At 40.0% G+C, this 26008-nt stretch overlaps 1 protein-coding gene across 3 annotated transcripts; it reads right to left on the bottom strand.

The window, feature by feature from the left end:
- Positions 1 to 6858: 6858 nt before the first annotated feature.
- LOC149319326 (nucleoside hydrolase-like) lies at positions 6859 to 25970 on the bottom strand. Of its 3 annotated transcripts, none has more exons than XM_089508035.1 (6): positions 25855 to 25970; positions 19650 to 19842; positions 15932 to 16111; positions 13421 to 13532; positions 12250 to 12386; positions 6859 to 7959 (listed from the first exon to the last, which is right to left on the bottom strand). In XM_089508035.1, exons 1-6 carry the CDS (start codon positions 25968 to 25970, stop codon positions 7639 to 7641), a joined length of 1059 nt encoding a protein of 352 aa, XP_089364161.1. In that variant the 3' UTR covers positions 6859 to 7638. The 3 variants fall into 3 exon arrangements, with proteins under 3 accessions (XP_089364161.1, XP_089364159.1, XP_089364160.1); XM_089508033.1 differs by lacking the exon at positions 25855 to 25970 and adding an exon at positions 22068 to 22109 and having other exon boundaries at positions 19650 to 19840; XM_089508034.1 differs by lacking the exon at positions 25855 to 25970 and adding an exon at positions 20823 to 21368 and having other exon boundaries at positions 19650 to 19840.
- Positions 25971 to 26008: the final 38 nt, after the last annotated feature.

The raw sequence follows: 26008 nt of genomic DNA, 5'->3' as shown, positions 1-26008 counted from the left end.
TGTAGGGTAATAAATATCCTGAATCTCTTTCCCTGGGTGCACAGGGATGCTTCATTCTCTCAGCCATCAATATTCTGCAGGGATGCACCTGGGGAAGGAAGACGGAGTAGCCTTATCCAGTGAGAGAGTCTGCTCCTTCTCTGGGTGCACAAGGAAAGCTGGAATGTGTCCAGATGTATCCCAACAACTAACCAGTGGCCAAAGAAACACAACTGCTTTTTTAAAGGCCATCAGTCTACATAGAGAAGCAAAAAAGATTCCTGAGTTCCTGCCCTTATAGAGCATACAGATGAAAACTGCTTTTGCCTTGCAGGTAGGTAGAGTATTACAATATTCTACATCCTTTCCCACTATTAGTTATAATTACTGGTATCAGGAATTGGCAATAAAGGGAAATTGAGGCATTGTTCTCTAGCAAAGCCTTGTCAGGCACACTAGGGACAGAAGGAAGCTAAATCATCTGATATTCTATGTAATTTTTAAATATGTATTTTGTTTCGCCAGTAGTGGGAATTGCTACATTTCACTTCCTGTATGTGTGTGCACTCAATATATCTCTCATACTTAATTCATTGTTTGTAAACTGTTTAGTAGCATGATTGTCTAATAAACCGGCACCAATGAGTTTAGCATTAATGGATGTGATGGTAAGTAGGTTCATTTTGATCTCTAGTAGATATAGAATGTACAGCTGGCAGTGCAATTAATCTTGGGAGGAAAGTACAGCCAGTGTGCATTCCTGTGATGTGGCTTCAGTCACAAACAGGCAATATTACAGCCTCCAGAAACCTCACAGTAATTTTAGCACATTGGCAGAAGCTCTGGTGAAGGAGAAATAGCCTTGTGTTCTTGCCATATTGTTTTAATTGATATAGGCCTACTTGAGTTCAGAAATAGGATGCAGCCATGTAAGAAAAACAAGAACATAATTGGAGTGTTCAAGGCAAGTCTGCAGCTGAGCTGGAAGGGGGAAGCAAAGTATTTTTAAAATGTTCAGTTTTTTGCTGCAGTTATTTTCAAGCAGAAGCTAGGTTTAGGAAAAAAATTATGGCATTGATTGCTTAGTCTACTTTGCTGATACAAAAAGTCAGTTTTATACCACAGGAAAGATTGCTAGGCATGTTGTGGTCCTAATGGTTAATTGTGAATCTGTGGGATTTTTTTTAATCCAGTACCACAGAACCAGCCACGAAACCACTATTGCATGAAAACATTGCAATGTTATGGATTCATCCTAATGAGAACTAAGAGTAAAGGAAAATAAGTGCCCTCTTTCTAAATTTACAGAATCTTATACAGCTTATGATGCTACATGAACAGGCTATTTATCAGCTAAAGGAGTATCAGTAAGATGAACATTTAGCATTATGGAGTGCGGGGGAAATGCAGTATGCCTCCCAGGGAACATAGACCCATCAGCACTTGGCTGGGAGACTGCCAACAAATACCAGCTGCTGTAGGCTATATTTCAGATGAAGAAACTGGCAAAAACACCTCTTGAGTATTCCTTGCCTAAGAAATTCATTGACACACTTTATTGAACATATCCTGGGGGAGTGAGAGAGATTGAGTTGAGGTGGGAGAATGGTACCCCCTTTTATACGTAGATGTCTTTGGTCTAAATGTTCCTTATAATTAACATTTAACTTGTTTCTCTCTTGTTGTTTGGAGCTTTTCTGTTTGACTAACATTTTAAAGAAAAGTAGTAGGTGGGAAAAATCTGAGCAGTATTGTCCACCCATCCCCAGTGTGGAAATGTTTGTGTCATACAAAATTTTAAACATCCTTTTTGGAACCAAAGAGCTCATTTCTCGCTGACTCATAAAGGTTAGAGCATTCTTTCTTTCCGCTGAAAGTATGGCCAATATATGCCTCTAATCTACTCTTAAAATCCACAGGGGAAATAGAAACTTCTTCTATTGCTGCTATTAAGAGGAAGCGCTTCTGGACAGCCTACCTAACTTTTGCTTTAAAGCCCTCGTTCTAGCTCCACTTGCAGTGAAGGGCTCAGAAAAACAGTTTTCTTAATGAATATTCCCTTATACGTTTTGGGGCAGATAAGCAGAGAATATGTATAAATAGTAAATATGTTTCTCATCTTTATGGTATCTGCTGGGGTTTGGTTCCAATACCCCCATAGACACCAAAGTTCAAGTCCTGTTAAATACAATGGATAGTAAAATTATGTCCGTTATATAAAATGGCAAAATCAATGTTTGCTTTTTGGAATTTTTATCTTTTTGGAATTTTTTTTAACTTTATTTTTCTAATTTATATCACAGATATTAAAATACTTTTACAAGAAAACAATGAAGAAACAGATAAGACATACGGGTTATTCTCTAAGTCTAACACCATATTCCAATAGATATTTCCTTTATACTGTACAGTGCTTATTCTATCATCAACTTCTAATGTCATAATATATCTTAACCCTTGTTTTAGCAACTCAAATTAACTTCCTAATGTTGTCCCAATAGTTTATTCTGTTATTTCTGACAGCTTCTTGTCTTATTCTTCCTCAAAATCAAAATCTCTTTAACATATAAAGTTTTCTAATAGTTCTCTATTATATTCTTATTAATTCAGTGGATCTTCCAATAACTATTTTTTTGGAATATTTTAAAGTTGTGGATGCTTGTATCAGTGGGTAAAGAATCCGTGGATATAGAGGGCTGACTGTATTTATTATGGGAGAAAATGAGTAACTACGCCAACATTAAACACTTGCTCTGACTGAGCATTTCTTTAGCCGTATGTTTGGGAAGAATGGCATACTGATGATAAAGAACCAAGTTTCAGTGAAAGGACAGGAGTACATGTTTCTGCCACGATGGGCTAAAGAATGACAAATATTGAAAACCTTACCATTCCTCTGAAAATTTGTTTTGGAAAAACAGTCATCGAGAATTACAATGTGCACTTGCAGAATATGATGTCAGTCTAAAACTAAACCTTGCAGTCAATGAAAACCAAAACTGGAGAACATCTCCTAGCCCTACAGTTGGATTCAGTTGCACAGAAATGCTGAGCAGCTTTATTCCAGTGGTGAGTGGGGCCAAGGGGAACCAAAAGTGCCAACATATTTGTTCTCTTACTGCCCAGAATGCCCTAGAAGGGGTGGGGAGGGGATCAGAAAAACCAAAAAAGGGTGCCACGAAACAATGCCGTAACTTTCGGTGGAACTTCAGAGGACAAGGTTAGTACATCATGTGGGTGGAGCGCCAGTCCCAGAGCCAGACATTCCTCTCACCTGATGTAAAAAGTAAGTGCATCCATACTACATATGTACAGCACTTTGATTCCATTCTAACTGTCCCTATGCCATCCCAATGGGATTTGTATTCCAGTGAGATACACACAATTGTCTGCTAGAGAGCTCTAATGCTTCAGATAATAGGTGTGGACTAAGTTCTCTAGCTGGGAATTTTAAGTGCATTGACAAACTACACATCCAAGGATTCCTTAGGGTGAAGCAGGAACAGTTCAAATGTGATCAAAGTGCTATACAGCAAGCCCTTGTTATCCACTGGGGTTTGGTTCCAGGACCCCCACAGATTGCCACATCCATGGATGCACATCCCATTTTGTCCAGTATAATAATAAAATGGTGTCCCTTATATAAAATGGCAAAATCAGGGTTTGCCATTTGGAATGTATATATGTTTGAATCCATGGATATGGATATGGAGGGATAATTGTACATATGTAGTGTCGATACACCCAGCGTGTAGCCACACTACAGAATTAAAGCAGTTTGACACCACTTTTAACTGTCATGACTGTCCTACAGAATCCTGGGATTTGTAGATTGTTGAGGCATCAGAGATCTCCAACAAACTAGGCTCCAACCAGACCTCAGCAAACTAAAAATCCTGGGATTCTGTAGGAGATGTCATGGCAGTTAAAGTGATGTCAAGCTGCTTGGATTCTGCAGTGTGGCTACACCCTCAGTGTGTTAATCTGGGTTTAACTCATACTTGGAGTAGGTCCACTGAGATCACTGAGATGTATTATAAATAACTAAAGTGTGACTAAGCCTGGATCAAACCCACTATTGCCAAATCATTACATTCTAAGAAGAGAGCTTGAAACTAGCCACGTGTCCTTGGTTGTGACTCAGTATAAAAGCTCTTTGGGGGGAAAGACTCATGATGCTGCTTGCATAGGAAAGCATTCCATGAACAAGAATAGAAATCAGTGGAGAAAGCAAAGCCTGTAACAACATACTAAACACGTTGCATCTTTTTTCTTTCTTTCCCTGATAAAGGACTGGTCTTATTTTTTCATGTGTAAAACTGTAGGTCAATATCACCACCTTGTGGCTAAAAGGTGATTTGTAGAATGAGTTTTTGTTGTGCGCCTTTAAGTCCAGTGGTGACCCTATGGCAGGGTTTTCTTGGCAAGATCTGTTCAAGGGAGGTTTGCCATTGCCTTCTCCTGAGGCTGAGATTGTGCGACTTACCCAAGGTCACCCCGTGGGCTTCATGGCCCAGCAGGAATTTGAACCCTGGTCTCCAAGATCGTAGTCCAGCACTCAAACCACTAGACCATGGATCCCTATCTTTTTCTGTTTCTGTTTTCTCAAGGCTGTATCCCTACCTGTCCCAAACTCTAGACTTCTTTTTACAGCCTCTGCTCTTCCCCCAGTAAGTTTTAATCTTGCATTTCTTCTTTCTCCTGCACAAGAATCTTTCCATCTGCACTCTTTTACTTCTTTGCCATCAGAATTCTCCTATCTGTCATGGGATTGTCCTGGACTATCCCTGATCCCATTCCTGTCATTCGAATAACAGAAGAGAACAGAGCAAGTTGTCTATGGTAAGTAAGTGGGTTATTCTGTTTCTATCTTTTATCATTGGTTTTTCTCTTTTTTCATACTTTTCCCCATTAAAAAATCCTACATACATACATGCCATTTAACAAATTATATAACAGGACAGAATTGTGAGACCCTTGTCCAAAGGGAATTACAATCTATCAAATGACACAAAGGAAATAGACATGTTGGTTATGTTGGTTACATATACATTGGTCATATATATATATATATATATATATATATATATATATATACACACTGTGTAAATAAAGTTTGTCTAACAATTGCGACTAATTGATTGTGCCACATTCTTAATAATAGTGGTGGAGTATGGAGAGGGATTTTCAGTAAGAAAGGCTGCACCAACAAGGAGGGGGGACAACTTCCCTGAAAGTGCAAAGTGATGATGGAATTGCAGATCTATCTTGTATGAATCAATATCTTGTATGTGTATTGTGAGCCTAAGGCAACTCTATTATGGAGGTTTCTTGGCAAGATTTGTTCAGAGGACTTGCCTTCTTCTGAGGCTGAGAGCATGTGACTTGTCCAGGGTCACCCAGTGTGTTTCATGGCCAAGCTGTGAAACAAACCCTGGTCTCCAGAGTTGTAGTCCAACACTCAAACCACTACGCCATGCTACAAGTTAGTAATATATGAAAACAATAGGGGGTAAGGGTTTCGGACATACTGAAGAAAAAAAGATTTGTCAAACAGGGACGGAACTAGGACTGGCAATAAAAAAATATGAGACCAAAAATTTAACTAACTTCAACACCAAGGAGGACATAAACTCTTCACTCACTCACTCACTCACTCACTCCAATATTTATTTAGTACCTGAAAATGGGAGATTTGAGTTCAAGCCCCATCGTGTAGCGATAGGGAGAGAGACTATGGCCACATGCTCTTTTTGTATAGCATGTCAATGTGAAGAATATTTTATTGCTTGGATTTTATGACTCTTTGTCTCCCAGAGGAGCCCACATGCCCAAAGAGAGAGTGGCCTCAGCCTATATGGATATCCCTCCATCTTAACTGACAACAACAGCAAAACATTTTAACAAAATGTAGGCCTGTGACTCTAACTTTGTCATTACCCCCTCCTCCAGTATTCTTAACACTTTCTTGGATGAAGATGTCAGTGGAGCTCTGTAAGTTTTGTTTTTTGTGCATTTTTGGTTGGCCCCATAAAGGTATTGCTTTTTTGTGAATTTTAGATGGTTTTAGTGCTTAACACTTTATCATAAGTGAGGATGATGAAATAGTGGTGCTGCCCCTAATTCTCCTACAAATCCAGTGTGGATCAGTGAGGTTCCTCTGTTAAAAAGTATTTATCCACCCATGTTTGCACTGGTCCCCCTTCTAGAATTTTATATACTTTTCCAACTAGCCATGCCTCTTAAGAAAAGAGAGTAACACAATTTGGGAACCACTAGTTTAAGCCAACGCTAGGTTTCTCTTTATGTATCTGGAGGAAAGCTCACGCCGAATGAGTCTCAAAGAGAAACGACAACGCGGAAAGAACCGCAACCCAGAAACATCACCCAAGGAGGCTTTCCGCTGTGCTTTCTGCAACCAGACCTGTTTATCCCGGATTGGCCTTTTTAGTCATCAATGTACTTGTACAAAGCGTGGGATGAGTCCTTCCTGAATCTTCGTTCGCGAAGCAAAGCCAGGGAGAGATCTGGAGGTTAACTAAAAAATACACCTTCGGTTACCTGCAGTTCCTGAGGCTATGCACACATACTTTCCTTATTGGTCTGCTGTATCAGGATTGGTTCTTGCAGGCGAGGATTCACATCTACAATAAATATCATGATAGCTCCATCATCTTTTCCATCCCCTAACCACCAGCCCATGGCCCAAAAGCCAACTTATTATGATGCACAAATTCAATCTGGAAGAATCTGGTAAACTTTCTGTATGGATTTTGTATCTTTAAAAATAATATTTCATTAAGTATTTTTCAATGTTAACATACAGTGGGTATAATTCAGTGTTTGCAAAAATATAATTATGAGACTTTTGGTTGCAGATATGCTTTATTTGGCCAATAGTTAACAATCATTACACTTGTAGAAAAAAATACTGCAGCATTACCTTCCTTCTGTTACACTGATAAACCCCATCATGTTTGGCATGAAATATTCAAGTAAGTTTTGGGAATTACTGACAAATTCATACTGGTGTAACTTAAGCTAGCTGTGATTATTTTGTTTCACATATAAAATCAGTTTATGGTAATTAATTGGTATGATCCTGCCCATGAAATATTGGTTCTAATGGAAATTTTTGTTCACTACAGGAAAGAGGAAAAAATAAAAGTCTGCTTACTTTTCTCTAGAGTATGCTCAATTGATGCATGCTAGATCTCAGTATTCCCCGAGTGCTTCAATTTCCCTAATATCTACTCTAAATCGGTAAATTAATATTTATATATTAAACATATATATATATATATATATATATATATATATATATATATATGTCTATTAGATAGTATGTGATTTCATTCATTCTATGAATGAACCTATCAAGATGCTTTATTGTATAAGAAAGATTCTTTCTGTCTGATTTAGTTTCAGCCTACATCTTTCACAGACACATGCTAACAAACTTTAAATATGAGAGGGTTAATACTAACTGAATTGTAGTTGTGGCAACCTTTACCAGGTTAACACTGTTTCCCTTGTGTGGGATGCTGCTTTACCTTTTGCATACAAACCTCTCTGGCTGCATAGCAGGAGCTAAATTTCAAGCAGCCCGTCACAGCAGAAGTATAGATAGGAAAGGCTCTTCACTTAAGTGTCCCATTTTTATTTTAAAGCAGCCATCAAAAGTGTCTCCAGCTTCATTAGATCACATTTTCTCATTATAAAAACTTTGTTTTCCTTTTTCAGTTTGTCACTCCAGTCCACTACCATCATTCCTCTGGTTAGTGCGCCTCTGAGCTCAACAGTTACACCAACTGGGGTGACTTCGGTGACAAAATTCTCATCAATGGCAGCAGCCACAGCATAAGAATCGCAAGTAACAAAGCGTGATTCATGTTCACACTTTGCGATAGAATGAGCATATATTTTCTTCATAAACTTGGCTTTCTCGGTATTCTGATTAATCCATTCATGGTAGAACTCCTGAAAAGTAAAGAATAATTTTCCCATTGAAAAGAAGAAGAAATTGAACTCAATAAAAAGTAGGTACAGACTCTTAGTAGATATAAAGAGTTTAGCTCAAGTAGCATTGCTGTTGGGATTAGTAATATTAGTAAGTCATTCCAGTGTGGTATGTTCCTTTGAATTATTGGGAATAATATCATGAAGATGTCAGATTTCTTTATGTAAAATGAATGACACAACACAGTTAAAGAAAACATAAATCACCAATTCAAATGACACAATCCAGTTAAAGAACATGAATAAAAAGTCAGTTTCTCCCCTCCAAATATGTGCAAAGTAAGAACTTAATCACAGCATTTTTATGATGTGACCAGACTCTTGAAGAAATACTAGCATCTGTTTACTGTGTTTTCATGTAGATGGCTGTTTTCCAGTGTTATAAATAAGTAGATATGAATCGTATGGAGATGATATATTAAAACAATTGAGACCTACAAGAACAAATTCCAGTATCTCAGAGGAAAAGTTGTGCATTCCTTTTAATTTAAGTGAATTTTATATATTTTCTGCTTTATGATGTTTAATAGAACCATCTTTCTCTGTCTATGCGGATTTTAGACATACCAGTGAGGTTGCACATTTAGGCTGAATCTGCAATTCTTGTCTATTATGGCACTAAAGCTCTCTGACAGAAAAAAGGCTAAATATCTCATAAACTACAAATCTGAGAATTCCATAGCACTGAGCCATGGCAATTAAAGCGATGTCAAACTGCATTATTTCTGCAATGCAGTTGCAGCCTTTATTTTATATTAAAGATACATAAAAAATATTTTCGAAGGAAATGTCAGAAATCATTAGAGAACCATGGAAGGATAACTGGGTGACAATTTGTAAGCCTAGATTATGAAATTCCAGTAATAGCTGTTATGATGTACTAATTAGTGTGAAGCTTTGGTTAGAAGACCCAGGTTCAAATCTTCAGTCAGCTATAAAACTCACTGATTGACATGTGGCCAATCATTCCCCTTCAGGCCAACCAGCCTCACAGAGTTGTTGTGAAGATAAGATGAGAAAGGGAAGAATTATGTATGTTGCCCTGAGGTTTTTTGTGTTTGAAACAAACACACGCAAACACAAATTTACAAGAGTTGTCTTCATTTTGAATATCCTAAGGACAGCATAAGAAAAGAGAACATACATCTTGTAATGAGGTTTATAAGGATGGGACTCTTCATGTGCAATTTTTTAACTAGCAAAGGATGGTTCTAAAGGGGCTAAAACTAGTTTAACTCCTAGGTCCGTGATGGCAAACGTGTTGCACACGTGCCACGGGTGGCACGCGGTGCGATTTCGCCAGGCCTACCATTTTCGCCAGGCCTCCCTACCATTTTCGGGCCTCCTGTTGTCTCTCTGAGACAGTGGGAAGCCAGAAAATGCCGCCTGGGAGGAGGAGACAGAGGCGCGTGCGTGTCTGTCTCCTCCTCCCAGCCCTCTTCCCTCCCGGCTTCCCTTCGCTCGCTGGGAAAGGGCTCCACGGAGCCTGTTCTCGGTGAACGAATGGCCGTGGAGGAGGGGGCTGGGACGCGTGCCCAGCCTCCTCCTCCTCCTCCCAGCTTGCCTTCGCTCGCCAGGAAAGGGCTCCATGGAGCCCGTTCTTGGCAAGCTAATGGCCGAGGAGGAGGGGGCTGGGACGCGTGCCCAGCCTCCTCCTCCCGGCTTGCCTTCGCTCGCCAAGAAAGTGCTCCGCGGAGCCCTTTTGCAGCGAGCGAAGAAAGGGCAAGGGCCCTTTTGCCGGCCTCTGATGGCCCCAGAAGGGACCCTCGGGCCGGCAAAGACCAGAGGACAGCGCGCCGTCCTCCACGGCCCTTTTTCCGTCCTCTGACGGCCCCAGGAGGGACCCTCAGGGGCCGGCAAAGGCTGGGGGAGGAGCCAGAGGCTCCCTCCCTCTGAAAAGGGGGTGGAAGCCCCGCCCCCTGGAGGGCAGAAGCCCCGCCCTGGCACCCAGCCCCTATCCTGGAGGTAGAAGCCCCACCCCTGGCATGCGACCTTAAAAAGGTTCGCCATCACTGTCCTAGGTTATTAATACGGTTGGCAGGAGTCCCTTATTATAAGGGATGTCCCTTACATGGACTGAACAACATACCAAAAATCTCATATTTGAGGTTGTGGGAGTGATGACAGGAGTAGATTTTTTGTAAATCAAACTTGAGATTTAAGTTACTTGGAATTTTAACCATAATTCTTAAGCATTTTTGATATGATTAAAACAGATTCAGGATTGTTGATTTATGTCAAAAAAACAACAGACCAAACAAAGATTTCCATAAAGTGCATCATGAAGTATTTAAGTTTCTAGTATGTGGACTATGTTAGTTTTACTGAGAAATGTAGAGGGAAATTAACTGAAATCAATGCTTTTATTTAGTATTTAGGTAAAACATAACCTTGTTAATAGCTACTTCCTCACTATCATCATGAATTTGATTGCCACTTACTGCAGTTTCAAAAACCAAACAACCCTGGTTATTAATAATATACAGAATTATAAGACTAGACCCATTAATGAAATAGGACTAGACTTTTCTTTCCTCCAGAGGAGCCATGCCATCCCCATTTGGAATTGCAAGCATAGTGGGGACATCAGCTATTCATATATTTAAAATTAACATTAACAGCTAGGGAACTAACTGGTGCAAAGCCAATGTGTCATGGATATTAGGACTAGAAATATTAGAGGTTTTCAGTTCGGACCCCTTTGCAACACTTGCTTAATGCACTCTTTCATGCCATATTTTCTGACTTCTCGGTGTTTAGAAAAATTACTTTTGTGGTTATTGATTCTGGAAACAATAATCAAAAAAAGTAACTTTCCCAAGCTCTAGATTTCCTGAACCTTTAAAAGTCTTGCTGTCTTAATCAGCCTGCTCAGTAATCTGTTGTTCATGACTCTAATGTTGCCTGTATCTTGTAGTGAACAGAAAAAAGATAACATAAAAAATATGTCTTATAAATGTTATCATTACTGCATCTTTAATTTATTTTTGTAACCTAGCAGAACTGATTAGGTACTGATATTGTTTTTGTAAGCAAACAGGTGTTTTTAAAAACTGATGACCTATGAAAAGGAAAGACAAAAGATAAAAAATTTAACAAAATTCCAAATTAGTAAGAAAGTAAGATATTTAGGAACTAATATCACAACAAAGAATTCGGAGCAAATGACAAGAAATTAAGAAAGAACTTGAAAGATGGGATAAAATAGGTTTGTCATGGGTGAGAAGATGAACATACTGCCTAAAATGCTGTTTTTATTTTAAAATATACCAATAATAATAAATGATACATAATTTAAAATCTGGCACAAAGACATATCAAAAATTTTACAGTCAGGGAAAAAACCCAGAATCAAATTCAAATATATGCAAGATTTAAAAAATAGAGGAGGATTAGCATTACCAAATTTAAAATTATATTATTATGCAAGTTGTATGGACTGGGTCGCAGATTGGATTAAATTGAAAAAAGAAAGAATGTTACAATTGGAGAGTTCAGGAATAAGATTTGGGTGGCACAGTTATCTATTCTATGATAAACCAAAAGTAAACAAAGATTTTAACAACCATTTTGTCAGACACACCTTGTTAAGAGTTTGGTTAAAAATAAAACCAAGATGGTGTCAAAAAATCCCAAAATGGACTTCCTCAAATGAAGCCTTCTTTAATAAAGTGAAATTAAGCCAATGTGCTAGGGACTAGCAACTGCTTCTTTCATTACTGGAAAATTGCCAGACTGCCAGCCAATAGTTCACAGACCAGCTCCAGTCCACATACCATCAATCCGATAGCACTAATTTAGATATCTGCCTATATCAGTTGTTCCCAAACTTTGGTCCACCAGGTATTTTAAACTTCAGCTTCCAAAAGCCCTAGCCAGCTAGGCCAATAGTCAGTAATTCTTAGAGCTAAAGTCCAGAATATCTGGAGGGCCCAAGCTTGGGAATCACTGGCCTATATTATCAGACATTTACAGTGCAATCGTGTAAGTCTTATTGTTGTGTACCTTCAAGTCATTTCTGATTCATGGTGACGCTAAGGCAAGCCTATCACTGACTTTGCCTTCATTTGAGGCTAAGGGAATCCAAGATCACCCAATAGGTTTCCATGGCTTAGTGGGGATTCAAGCCCTAGCCTTCCAGTGTCCTAGTCCAACACTCAAACCACTATAACATATGGTCTCTCTCCTGTAATTTTACTGAGACTTAACTCCCAGATAAGTGATTATAAAATAGTAAACTTAATAACTTACCCAGGACAATGGGCAGGAACATATGAACTCCCATGATGCAATATAAACTGGGCAGGTATACTCATTTAAGACAATGTAAGCAGCTTCTGGATCAGATGCAAAATTGAATTCTCCACAGATTGTAGTATTTCCTCTGGCTAAGAAATATTTTAAAAGTCATATTTTTAATTTCTAAGGTCTGCTTCACAGTATATATTTGCATGAATGTAAGTCACTTTGAAGGCCACTTTGAGGGTGAAAACATGAGATATACTGGGTTCTTCTTAGTAGCTACTTGGGTTTGATTCCAGGACCCACTGTGGATACCAAAGTCCATGGTTGCTCAAGTCCCATTATATATAATTGTATAGTGAAATGGTGTCCCTTATATAAAATAGCAATAGCAGCTTTATTTATATACCACTTCATACCGCCTAAGCAGTTTCTAAGCAGTTTACAACTGTAAGCTAATTGCCCCCAACAAGCTGGGTACTCATTTTAGCAACCTCGGAAGGAGGCAAGACTGAGTCAAGATTGAGCTCTGACTGGTATTGAACTCACAACCTAGCCAGGTTTATGAGTGAATGGCTGTGAGTACAGGCATTTAACCACTGTGCCACTAGGGCTCTAAATCACAAAATCATAACATGACAAAATCAATGTTTGCTTTTCGAAATTTATATCTTTTTGTAATATTTTCAAGCCATGGATTGCTGAATCTGTGGATAAAGAAAATCCATGGATATGGAGGGCAGACAGTACAAAATAATTTTCTCTTCCCCACTCCCCGTCCCTCTTTCCCTTTGGATTCTCAGGCCATCTTAACTTGCTATCATGTAAATTGCACTATTATATATTTTTACTGTGCCCATGAGCATGCACTTTTAATCCTACATTTATGTAGGGAGTAAAATGTCAGCTCCACAATTTCAAGAGCATATAGGTCACGATCTAAATAAAGTGTGTGTGAGTAAGAACACTGTTTGCATAATTGCATATTGTATAATTGTGTATAGCCAGAGAGTCCTTTGAATCTTTTCCCCCTACAAAAGTCTCCACTTTCAAACAAGTAATCCATATTTAAAAGGGCTTGCCTCTTCAGAAATAGGACCTTCTAATGAGCATACTTCAAAGGAAATGCCAGCTGTGCATTTATATGACTTTCCTTAAAAGGTTTCTTCTGATCACTTACATTCAATATTTCCTCCCATGATGAACACGTTCTTGAGTTTCTTAGGAAGGGATGGGTCCATTTTCACTGCCAGCGCTAAATTTGTCAAGGGACCAGTAGCAACTAGAGAAACCTGGAAGATAAACATAATAATTATCTAAAGTAACTTATTCTGAATAATTAGTTATACAGCTTTGTTGTTCAGTATGAACCCCATCCTGAAATTAAATTGGTATCATTTTTTAGGATCAAGCTATTGTTACAAGTAAAGGAGAAAGTATAGTGCGTTTTCTTTTCCTACATTGGAAACTCTATGATAATATAGGATTGCTTATCCTAATAATGATGTATCTGTTTGTCTTTCTTGAGTTACTGTCTTAGAGCTGTATCGTATTCTTGGGCAGCTGAACCATCCCCAGGCAGTGGTCAGAGTACCATTATCTTCCTAAGTTCTCAATGCTTCACATCCCCACCACTTTGTTTTAAAATCATTATTTGATTGTAATTGCACTGTAGAGCAATTTCACAAATAGCTACCACATAAATTTATATTCCTTTTTGCATTACTGGAGCAACCTTTTTAACACTGCTTGAACTGGGCATGACATTCAGTTTTGTGTCAGAAACTTGACTGAAAGTAGTAGATACAGTAACTAGGTGCTTCTGAAATATATATCCATAGTATATGGGATGGACATTGGAAATAAGTTATCTGAGTCTTTAGGATGGCAAAGAGGCTTTTTTCTTCAGAAGCAGGACACGTCCCCACAATCTGTTATTCAACAGAGAAAGACCTTCATGGCTCTTCCTACATTTGAATGTATGTTCTATCAGCAGCAGCTTTATCCAGACATGTACTAGGAAAACTGGTCTGTGTATACTAGTTTTACACATAAGCACACACTGATGTTTTATTTATTAATATGAGCAAGTTAAGCATCAGTATAGATCACAGAATCAAAGAATCCTGTGAATTATAACTCCTTATCTCTCTTCCTTTTGCTTTTCCTCTCTCTGTTCCTTTTCTTTGTCAGATGTTCTCATTGTTGTTGTAAGAAAAAGTTGAAAATGAATCAATATGTGTCAGAATCCTAGATTGGCTACTTACCAGTAGTTAAGGAGATGCAACTAAGTACTGTCTCCTGGCCTGTCCTCCCCCCAGTGCACCTGAAGAGCCAGCCATTGAATTGGGTAAAAGAGGTCCATCAAGCTGGTGATGGGGGGGGGGGGGGGCAATGAGGATGATTTTTCCAGACCTTCTCTTGTCAGCCAGCAAGGCTGCAGTGGTGTTACTAGGATTGGTGTCACTCGTGTGGTAATTAACAGTGTCACTCAGTTATTTCACTGGGTGACAACACTGCACCATGGAATGTCCTCGAATGGGGGTGCAGATGGGGAGGAAGGTCTCTCCCTGTGAAACATCTTGCTGCCACTGTCCCCCCCAAACTGAGACAATAAAGATGGAGGGGGCAGAGAGAATGGCTTCATCCTCATCCTCACCACCCCCAAAGGGGAGCAGCATGCCAAGAGCCCCTCCTTTCTTTCTGGGGGAAGGGCTTTGGGATGCGTCATTGCTGCCTGTTGTTAACCCTTCTGATTGTCTCAACTGGTGTGGTCCACATCCTATGCACCCCCTAAAAAAACCACTGCAAGGGTGCAACAAGGAATTGCTTCTCTACTTCTGATGGTCAAAGTGTGTTCACTGGGAAAAGAGGATGGAAATGTCATCCTTTGCACCCCTCCCATCACCAGCTGATCCTTTGTCCAATCTGGTGGCTGGCTCTTAAGGTGGAATGGAGGTTGCAGGTTGCTAAAATGGGTTGTGACTATATAGGATTAGTGAATAAAGAACAGTTACACATCTGGAACTCTAGATTACAAATCTGTAACTGCAATACCGAATAGTAGCCATTATTAATAAAGAATATAACTCCCTACATAAATCTCATCCTCCGACCTGCGAGGGAGTGACCAGGCAGGCCCAGATCCACCAGGGTTAGCCCGAAGAAGAAGAGCCCTCCCTCCAGTCCATCTGCCTTAGTCCAGGCCTCAGAGGGAGAGAAGAACTACTGGACCTCATCCTCTTTCCCACCACCATTCCCTTCTCCTTTTGTGTCGTGTCTTTTAGATTGTAAGCCTGAGGGCAGGGAACCGTCTAATTAAAAATAATAATTGTAAGCCACTCAGATAGCCTTTAGGGCTGAAGGGCGGGGTATAAAAAACCATAAATAAAAATATATAACTCAAGTTGGTTTCATACTTACAAGCAGCTCAGGAAAGTGTGCACATCCACATTTGTGGCTAGTAAAATTCAGTAAGAAGTGGCTGAAGAGGATAATCACACCATCATAACAAGGGGGGATATTAGCTTATCATATTTGCTTACTATAAATTTAAGGTGTCATAGAATTATAGAGTTGGAAGAGACCCACCGGCCATTCAGTCCAATCCCCTATCATGCAGGTACTCACAATCAAAGCATCCCCAACTCCAGCGTCTGTTTAAAAACCTCCAATGAAAGTGTTATCCTACCTGACCTGGTCGTTCATTGGCTATTCTTAGTATTGCAAGCACAGCATGTTCTTTCTGCAGAAGGTCTAAACCTGGAGCTTGGAGATCTGGAACATCACCCAAACCATCTTTACCATAATAGAATTCATCCAGCAGAGGCCCACCAAGTATTGCAGCAGAGGCACCGGAATAAACTGGAATCTATACAAGATATTATACCAATGAAATATGTTTTAATGCCAATCAATTATGATGTTTATAATGATAGATAGTTATATATTTCTGTATTTTTTTTTACAATTTTCAAAGTCAATTCAGTCCAGTTTAACAAAACAGGGTGGGTTAGCTGCATCTCATTTATATACATATTTTGAAGCTTTTAACCCAAATGGTGCATTTTATAAGAGGAAATAGCACCCCAGTGTGGGTAGATATGGAAATTAACCCATGGAAGTAGGTTGACCATTTATGAAGTTAACAATATATAAAAAAAATTAAAAATAGCAAACCCTTTTTTCAAACAGATACAATTAAAATAGAGCATAAACTGTCATATATATTAGCACCCCCACCTTCTCCAATAGCACCATTTATTCATTTATTTTATATGCCATTTTTCTCCTAAATTGGACCCAAGGCAGCATATAAAAGATGCTTAAAACAGGACAATTTTAAAACACAATTAATACCATCAGATTAATGTATCATATTAAAAATATGAAATCATTAAAAACATACCATGTAAACAATAAAAAACCCAATAAAACCATTTAAAACATACCAAAGCAAACACCCCAAATAAGAAGCTTCCCTGGGTGCAGTTACATATTAAAAGCCAGCTTGGCAAGAAAAGTTTTTGCTTGTCAGTGAAAGGGGACCAGCCTAGCCTCCCATAGGAGGAAGTTTCAAAAAGTAGGAGGAGGCACTAAAAAGGATCTCTTTTGTGTCCTCACCAAGTGAGCCTGTGATGATGGCAGGACCAAGAGAAACCCTTCCCCTAATGATCCTAACACTCTGGGAGGTTCATATGGGAGGTATGGTCTTTCAAACAGTCTGGACCTAAGATATATAGGGTTTTATAGTTAATAACCAGCACATTTAATTGTGTCCAATAATGAACTGTTAGCAGTGGAGTTGTTTTAGGAAGGGAGTTATATGATGCCTAACTGGCTGCAGCAATCTGGACCCACTGAACTTTCTGAACAGTTTCCAAGGGCAGCCCCATGTAGAATGCATTACAGTAGCCCAAATGGGATGTAATCAAGGCATATATATATATATATATATATATATATATATATATATAGTTTTTTGGGGGGGAGGGATTGTATAGAGGCTAGAATGGGCCAGTTTAAACAATGGAGGGCTAAATAATTTTTTAGAGTTAAAGATCTTTTATATAAGGGCAAACCGATAACTATAGAATAACTGAAACTAAAACTATATGAACTTGTAAGATATTACAACCAACCAGCTACTTACAGTAAATTGTATAGTACGCTTACTACATCCGTAAATGGTATAGAAATGTACTTGCTGTTATAGAGCAAACACTGTACTAGACTTAGTAAAGGGATTAGCTAGAATACATAGAGATTTGAGAGCTCTTGAAATAGTCTGAGTTGCAGAGGAATACATTACTAAGGCTTTCGTGACACAGCTTTATTGTTGGTTAATTGAATAGTATGCAAATAGAATAGCATGTAAATCTGATACAAAAAAGAAGTTACAGAAATGGAGTAAGCTAAATGTATTCTTTAGTTCTGTTAAACTGAATGTTTGAAAATATAAGAGAATCCACATTAAAAGTTTTATAGAGATGTCATTACACCCCAACAAAAATTATATATAGATTCCATTACACCCCAACAAGAATGAGTAAAATTTATTGTAATATGGCACTATTCTGTTGGAAGGGCTATAATACATAGGTACATATGTCATATGTGAGTTTCATGTAAAAAAAAAGTAAAGCAGTAAGAACAGACAAGCAAGGCAGCATCTGCACTGCAGAAATAATGCATTTTGACACCATTAACTATCATGGCTCTATCCAATGGAATCCTGGGTTTTGTAGTTTGCTGTGGCACCAGAGCTCTCTAACAGAGAAGGCTAAATATCTCACAAAAGTACAAATACCAGAATTCCATAGCATTGAGCCATCAACTGTCAAATTGTATTAATTCTGCACTGCAGTTGCAGCTAGGAGATCAGGTGTCATGCTTGCAGGAGACTTCTGTGTTGTGTTTGTAATAGTCAAGAGTGATGGTGGGCTAGGGAGGCTTGCCAGAATTCTCACAAAAAATAAGTATTTGTTGGGCTAGTCCAATGGTCCCCAAACCTTTTCAGACCACTGACCCCTTTCTTCTTGGGCAATGATCCTAGTGCCCCCCATGGCTATTTCTCCATACCAGGTCTACAGTTTGTGCAGCAGCCAGCCAGCCAGTGATGTCTACCTCAGTCACACCCAGCTTATCACTCTCTCTTACTATTTTACCTCTCGTGTGAGAATAGAGCAGCAGCCGTGGCCCATGCCTGCTCCTCCCTCTTCTTTGCACTGGCCTTACAGCAAAAGGAATCCTGGCTGGCGTGGGCAAGAGGCTTCTCTCTTGCTGCCTGACCAGTTGCTGCTTTTGCACCTGGTCACCTAGGACTAGAGCAGCAACCAAGCAGTTGGCTGAGCAGTGTCCAAGAAGCCTCTTGGCCATGCTGGCTTTGTGACAAAGGCTGGTCTGGGCAAGGTTTATTGGTTGCTGCTTGACTGGCTGCTCAGTTGTTGCTCTGTGACTGAGTACAAAGCAAGAAACTTCTCGCCAGCAAGGAAGAACTCTCAATCCTTCTTTGCTGGGGTGAGAGGGGCATAGCCAGCTTCCCTCTTTTCTCCCCAATGAAGAAGGACTCTCAATTCAAGACAGGCAAAGAGATGGAAGACTCTTTGAAAGAATCGACCTTGGATACTCTTCCTTCAGCACAGCTCCAACCTGCCAGCCATGTCCTGGCAATGCTTACAAAGCTTAAGTAGAGTCCAAAATGTGAAAGCTCCTTTTAGCAACCAGTTCTCTCCCACCACCATGTGCTCTAACTCCTAAAGGCTGCTGGCTCCTCTGGTGTTTTTGTACCAATATTTTGACTGAAGCCACGCACCACCCCTCTTCCCTCGCCAACCCCGTTGCCCCCTTTCCACTTACCACCCCCCTGGATCTTTCCATTGCCATGAGGGGTGGTGTATTGCCCACTTTGAGAATCACTGGTCTAGTCACTTCCAGGAAGCCATACAGATGACCATTCAGAGAAGATAGTTTTTTATAACTACTTGGTTGGAGGTCACTGGTACAACCACACTAGCATTATGTGTCAAATGGATGGTGCATGCAAATAAAACAAAGAAGCAGGAACAAGCTCCATCATACCTAGGCCAGAAGCAGATGAAAGGCCCTCCCTTCACTCTAACTGCCACTATCCTGGCCTCCATGGGAGAGAAGAATTGGCAGTATCTGCTGGACCTAATACTCTACCCCACTGCCATCCCCCTTTCCTTGTATGTTGTGCTTTATATAGATGGTAAACCTAAGGGCAGGGAACAATTTATAACCCACTCTGAGAGCCTTTGTGCTTGAAGAATGTGGTATAAATATCCTAAATAAATAAATAAATAAATATAGGTGGAAGATCTAGATGCCAATTTCTCATTGCATGAGCATGGAAAACATGTTTGAAATATTATTCAGTACAAGCTTACCTTAAGCTTATTACAAATATGTAACACACGGAGTGTGTTTCTTGATGTATTTTCCAACAGACTGTTTCCGTAACAGCAAGTAATCCCTAGGACTTCAACACCTGGAGATGCTAGAGCTATCATTATAGCTACGGCATCATCAACACCACAGTCAACATCAAGCAGCAGAAGTTTCTTCATTTCAGAAATTCCTGCAAAAGAGTAACATTAATGATTTAACAAGACAATCTTTGTTATCAGTCTCCCACTGTCAAACAGCTTTTACTGTCAGGAAGTTTCTCCTAATGTTGAAGTAGTTTGCATCCATTCCTCCAGGTCCTATTCTCTGGAGCAGCAGAAAACAAGCTTGCTCCAAAATCAATATGGCATCCCTTCAAATACTTAAACAGGGCTATCAAATCATCTCTTAACCATCTCTTCTCTAGGTGAAATATACTCAGCTCCCTAAGTCTCTCCTCATAAGGCATGGTTTCCAGAACTTTCACCATTTTAGTCACCCTCCTTTGGACACGCTCCAGTTTCTCAACATCCTTTTTGAATTGTGGTGCCCAGAACTGGACACAGTATTCCAGGTGGGGCCTGACCAAAGCAGAATAGAGTGGCACTATTTCTCTTCATCTAGACACCATACTTCAATTGAGGCAGCCTAAAATCGCACTTGCCTTTTTAGCTGTTGCATCACAATGCTGACTCATGTTCAACTTGTAGTCTACTAGGACTACTTTTCACACGTAGTTTCATTCAGCCAGGTGGCCATCCTATATCTATGCATTTCATTTTTCCGCCCAAAGTACAGTACCTTACATTTCTCCGCATTCAAATTCATTTTGTTAGCTTTGGCCCAGCTTTCTAATCTATTCAGGTCATTTTGAATTTTGATCCTGTCCTCTGAGGTATTAGCTATTCCTCCTAATTTGGTGTCATTTACTTCCCTCCACCTTCCCTAGCACTTTTTCTAATGATTCATGCCTCTTCATGATGTGTGCAAAGTACGACAACCTTAGTTTGGTCAACTTGGCTTCTAAGAAGATTTCTGCCTTGATCTGTTCTAGGAGCCATTTGTTTGTCCTTTTGGGATCCTCTGCACTCTTCTCCAGCACCACATTTCGAATGAGTTGATTTTCCTCCTATCCTCCTTCTTAACTGTATAGCTCTCACATCCATATACGTTACCTTATTTATAATCAACTCCTTTCGCACTTTCCCCTTGGAACTCAAGGCTATTTAAAAAGTGGCAAATCTGAGATGCTAGAAAACTGACAGTCTCCTTTTTGTTGTGCTCTTTATGTTGTTGTTCCTGACATCTTGTGAGGTTTGGTGCTACGAACCAGGGCCTGTTAGTTAGGGAGACAAGTAGCTGCCTCCAATGAGAGTTGGGTTTGGGAACGGATTTGAGATATTGTTCCTCAGGGGGCAAAATACTTCATCTCACATAAGTTACTATGTATTTTGGCTTGTGAAAAGGGGCACCATTTGCTGCTCTTCCTCAAGCTCCAAAATGCCTTCGGGGGCGGACCAGCCCTGCTTCTTTTTGTAATTTTGTGCATTTTGGCTGATCCTATAAAGGTATCACTGTTTTGTGGATTTGGGAATGTTATTGTTTTGCAACACGGCTACCCCTGGATATATTTTATAATGTTACGGCATTACAATTATATATGCGACATGTTGTGGCGTTTATATTGTTATGCCATTACAGCTAGGTATTGCAGTGTTACGGCATTACAATTATATTTTTAAAACAGGTTAATAATGATGCCATAGTGATATAATTTTATTATAGTCTACTTCACAAACGAGTGTTGTTTTCTGTGGTGAATGTTGGCTGCATCCACATTGGAGAAATAACCCAGTTTGGTACTGCTTTAACTATTTGTCTGGCTCTCTGCTATAGAATTCTGGGAGTTGGAGTTTGTTGGGGGGCCCAGAGCGGAGCTCTGCTCCGCTCTGGGCTCCCAACAAACTCAAACTCCCAGAATTCCATAGCTTTGAGCCAAACAAAATTAAAGCGGTACCAAACCGGGTTATTTCCCTAGTGTGGATGCACCACTTATGTGAGGGGCTGCTCAAACTCGGGAGGGTCGCAAATTCGCAATGTATGGTTTAAGAACACCATTCAGAAACTTTTACTGTGTGGGACTACAACTCCCAGAATCCACAGCATGAACGCATTCTGGAAGCTGCAGCCTCCAAAACGCAGCTCTGTGGGGCAGTAATATAAATAATAAACCCTTTGCTCAAGTGAGCTGTCCAGTGCGCATGCGCCAAAATCCGCCACGAAAGGGCGCGACTCGAGGCGCATAACCGCGACTTTCGTTCGAACGCTCACGCGCGCGGGAAAAGAAGCAATACGGCGGCCTCTGTGTCATGCAAACGATCCGCAGCCTTCTTCCCGCAAGCTCCGCCCTTGCTTCATACCTGCGCGCATCAGAGCCTGTCAGGTCCCCTCTCAACCGTTGGGCAAAAGGCGCTCGCGCATTGGCAAACGGGCCAATCAGGAGCCGCTGTTCATTTCTAAGCCCTCCCTCCTCCTATTTGTCACTCCACCGCCGTAATTTTGCGAATAGCCGCGTCCCAGAAAGGCTATTTGCTGTGGGACAGTCGTAGTTTGATTGACAGGAACACCTGTTGGGACAGCTGTTGGGCGACAGCGTCGACTGGAACCAACGGCCCCGCTTTTAACTACCATGGCTCCATGCTGCGGAATTGTGGGAAATGTAGTTCCCTGTGGCACCAGAGCTCGCTCTGACAGAGGCCATATGTCTCACAAAACTACAAATCCCAGTATCCCATAGCATTGAGCCATGGCAGTTAAAGCAGTCTCAAACTGCATTACTTCTCCAGTGCAGCTACAGCCCAAGGCAAAAACCTGATTTAAAATTCAAAATGGCATCAGCTGCAGAAGTGTCCTAATCCTTCTCCTCCCTCACTTTCCAGTGGGAAGAAGGAGTTACAATAGTAAAAGCTGCACCTGTTGCCTTCCTGCCTACAATGAAAAGTGTGTGTGTGTACATGTAAATACTCTAAATAAAATAGACAAAGGCAAGTTTCTTTAAGCTGACAGGGACATCTGTCACACTATTTATTTATTAATTTTATTTTTATTCCACCTTTCTCCCAAGACCAACAGATGTAATATATTGAAAGAGCACTTTAAAAACAATTAAAAATAATCAACTTAAAACAGTAAAACATTTTACACTACACAGTTTTAATGCCATGATTCCACCACATCCTGTGGAATCAGCCAGAAAAAAGCCCTAGTGAGTCGTCAAACTACAAATCCCAGGATTCCACAGGATGGAGCCATCATAAGTGGGATAACAGCCCTATAATTGTGTAGCATGAAAAGGCCCTTGCTAAGAGAGTGTATCCCCTTCTCTGTATGTGGTACACTCACTCTGCGTCCACACTGCAGAAATAACCTGGTTTGGCACCGCTTTAACTTTCTGGCTCAAGGCTATGGAATTCTGGGAGTTGGAGTTTGTTGTGGGGCCCACAGGATCTCCCATAGTGTGATAAAACTCTGAAAGTGGTGGGTGCAAATATTTGTTTGAGCATTCCCCTGAGACAACTGTTTTTGTTTTAGAAAAGCCCATATCCAGTTCTTATGGAAAATAGATGGAATGCATCTAATTTCCTACTCCCACCTCTACTAATTTTCTACATTTAAGAGGATGTATGGTATCCTTTCATCTGCAGGGTCACCATGAGACGAAGTCAGTGTCGCAGCATTACCCTTCTGTACATATAGAAATGCATTGATTTCCCACTTCCACCCCCCTCATCAAGAAAAATCCCAGTGTTTGCCTTTTACTGAAAAAAAATGCAACCTCCGTGCAACGGTTGAGATGGATTTGTGTAGAACATTTTGGAGAGAGGGATCCATGTTATGTATAATACACTAATGGCAAATAGTATGTATTACATATATACATGTATATTATAATGCATATTTACTAATGGCAAATAGTATACTAATGGCAAAACTGGATCACAAGCTATATTGTGTACTGGGTGCAGACGGACAAATGGAACATGATGTCCCCCCTGGCTGTTCTCATTCGCCATGCAGCTCCCCTGGTTACATTGCCTATCTGTTGTTTCTGAAAATGAGAGAACATACAGAGACAAAGGACAGATATGGGGAGAACTATGAGGCCCTTTGGTCCTCCAAATGTTTTGGACATTGATTCCCAGGAGCCGCATAATCACACAGCAAAGAAATGTGGGAAGTCTTGGCCAAACATCTGGAAAGCCAGAGGCTCCCCAGTTATTATTTTTATTGCTGATTTTGATCTTTTGGATTTTATTGTTACAAACTGTTCTGTTTTTCCCCTCTGAAAAATGTACACTGTATAAGATTTTAAAAGGTATCAGTCATATCCATCTGTGCTTATACATCATGTTACAGCTGACAGGATCTCTGCTAAAGCTACTGAAACCCTACATTGGTCATTTTGCACATGTAATTTAAACTAAGTCTGTATAGGATGATAGTGGTTAGAGATGCTTTCCAGATTGGGTGTTCAACAAAAATGATACTCAGTTTATTACTTACTTTCTACTTCATATTACAGCTTTTTGGTTAAGGATATCATTGTGTATTAGCAGGGTCTTGATAATAGTAGAGGTTCTATAGTGGATTTTTTAAGTTTTAAAAAAGTTATAGGAACTGATGAAGCCCACAAATGATTTCTCAGGTTACACAGGTTTTGTGGAGACCCCTCCTTACCTTGTGGAGATGGCTCCTTTGCTAGGTGCTTTGAATTTTATGTTTGTTAACGCTAAATGCAGTTATAGTTCCATGATCCTCCAAAGAATATAGGTTCTAGTCACAATTTTTAAAAGTAACAATTTACAGTCACACTTCCATTTTTGCGGACTTTAAGTCCACAGTCTCGATTATTCACAGAGAAGCAAGCCCCATTGGCTAAAATGGCACATGCAGCGATTCAAGCCACAGGGGCTTGAATACAGTATATGCAAGTTTCCACCATTTTGGCAGAGGGAAGGGATCCAGAACAGATCCCTGTGAAAATTTGTCAAAAATAAATAAAATAGGTATCTTTTCTCTTTAAAATGTTAGATGCTAGTGGCCTAGCAGGATAACACTGCATGAGACATAACCTCAACAATGTGATGTCCCTCCTCTACCATTTAGTGGGGCCATAGCTCTATAACTAGAAAATCATTTGGAAAGTTAGTTACAATGTAGTTATATCTTCATTAACATGATTTACAAGTAAGTTGTTGTTTGTTAGTAATTTCTGCAAAGTACAGCCTTAGTTGCTGTTACTAAATGGGTAGTAGGAGGTAAAATATGGCTCTAACTGGGCAGGAGAGTGAGGGCATAGGGGTTGTGTGCTTTGTTAAGGATTCCCATGCTGCTCCCCAATATTTTTCTGCTCTGTGAAATACAGAAATAACAGCTAACACCAAGGTGAAGTTATCACTTCACCTACCTATTTGCTACTGCTTTCTCCCTCTCCATTTGGGCTGACTTCTCTTCTTCCCATTTCGGAGGCTTTCAGAATGAACTTTTCTGAGAGGAAGAACTGCAAGACCCATCTGCACTGGTTCTGTGTGCATGTCTATTACCTCCCCTCCCCTCCCCAAAACTTACCTACTGCATTAGGAATGACAAGACCCTGATTCCAACAAAGCCTCCGAAGGCTGAAGCTATTCTTCGTAAACCCAACAGATAATATCATTTCCAGGAAAGTCAGGTCACCGTATATTTTTGGAGGGTCCACCCTAGCTTGTTTTTAAACTGTGATTCCATCTTCACGCTAGCTGGACATTACAAAATTCTTACAACATTAAGAACTGGTGCCTGATATTGCATGTTTAACTGCTTCCCACTTACCTTAGTTTCTTTTTGTGGGCTGTTTAAGCCTGAAAGCAGGGGCTCTCGTGTATTGTATTTATCTATAAGTCACTCTAAGAGCTTTTCCAGCAAGTGCAGGACAAAATGCTTTAAATAACTGATCAATCAAGCACTGCTTAGAATTTATTTTTTACACAACCTACAGTTTCTTATAGATATGTCCTCCCCCTCCACGACATCCTTCCGAGGTCGCTAAAATGAGTACCCAGACTGTTGGGGGCAAATTAGCTTACTTGCTAATTAGCTTACTTGCTGTTCACCGCTATGATCTTTGGAATAGCGGTATTTAAATAAAACAAATTATTATTTAAATTATTAATTTGTGTCCTTACCTGATCTGAGTTTTTTCTGACTGTCTGGAGCTTGCTGCCTTCCAGTGGAACTTGACCCTGACTATATTTTATAATCGCATGTAAGTTAATATTTACCATTACAGCATAACCTCTATGAAGCAAAAGACTTGTGATTG

Source organism: Sceloporus occidentalis, unplaced genomic scaffold (genome assembly GCF_023333645.1).
Source record: "Sceloporus occidentalis isolate IW3139 unplaced genomic scaffold, rSceOcc1.0.p SCAF_2, whole genome shotgun sequence".
Taxonomy (NCBI): Eukaryota; Metazoa; Chordata; class Lepidosauria; order Squamata; family Phrynosomatidae; genus Sceloporus; species Sceloporus occidentalis.
This window is presented reverse-complemented; position numbering and strand designations above follow the sequence as displayed.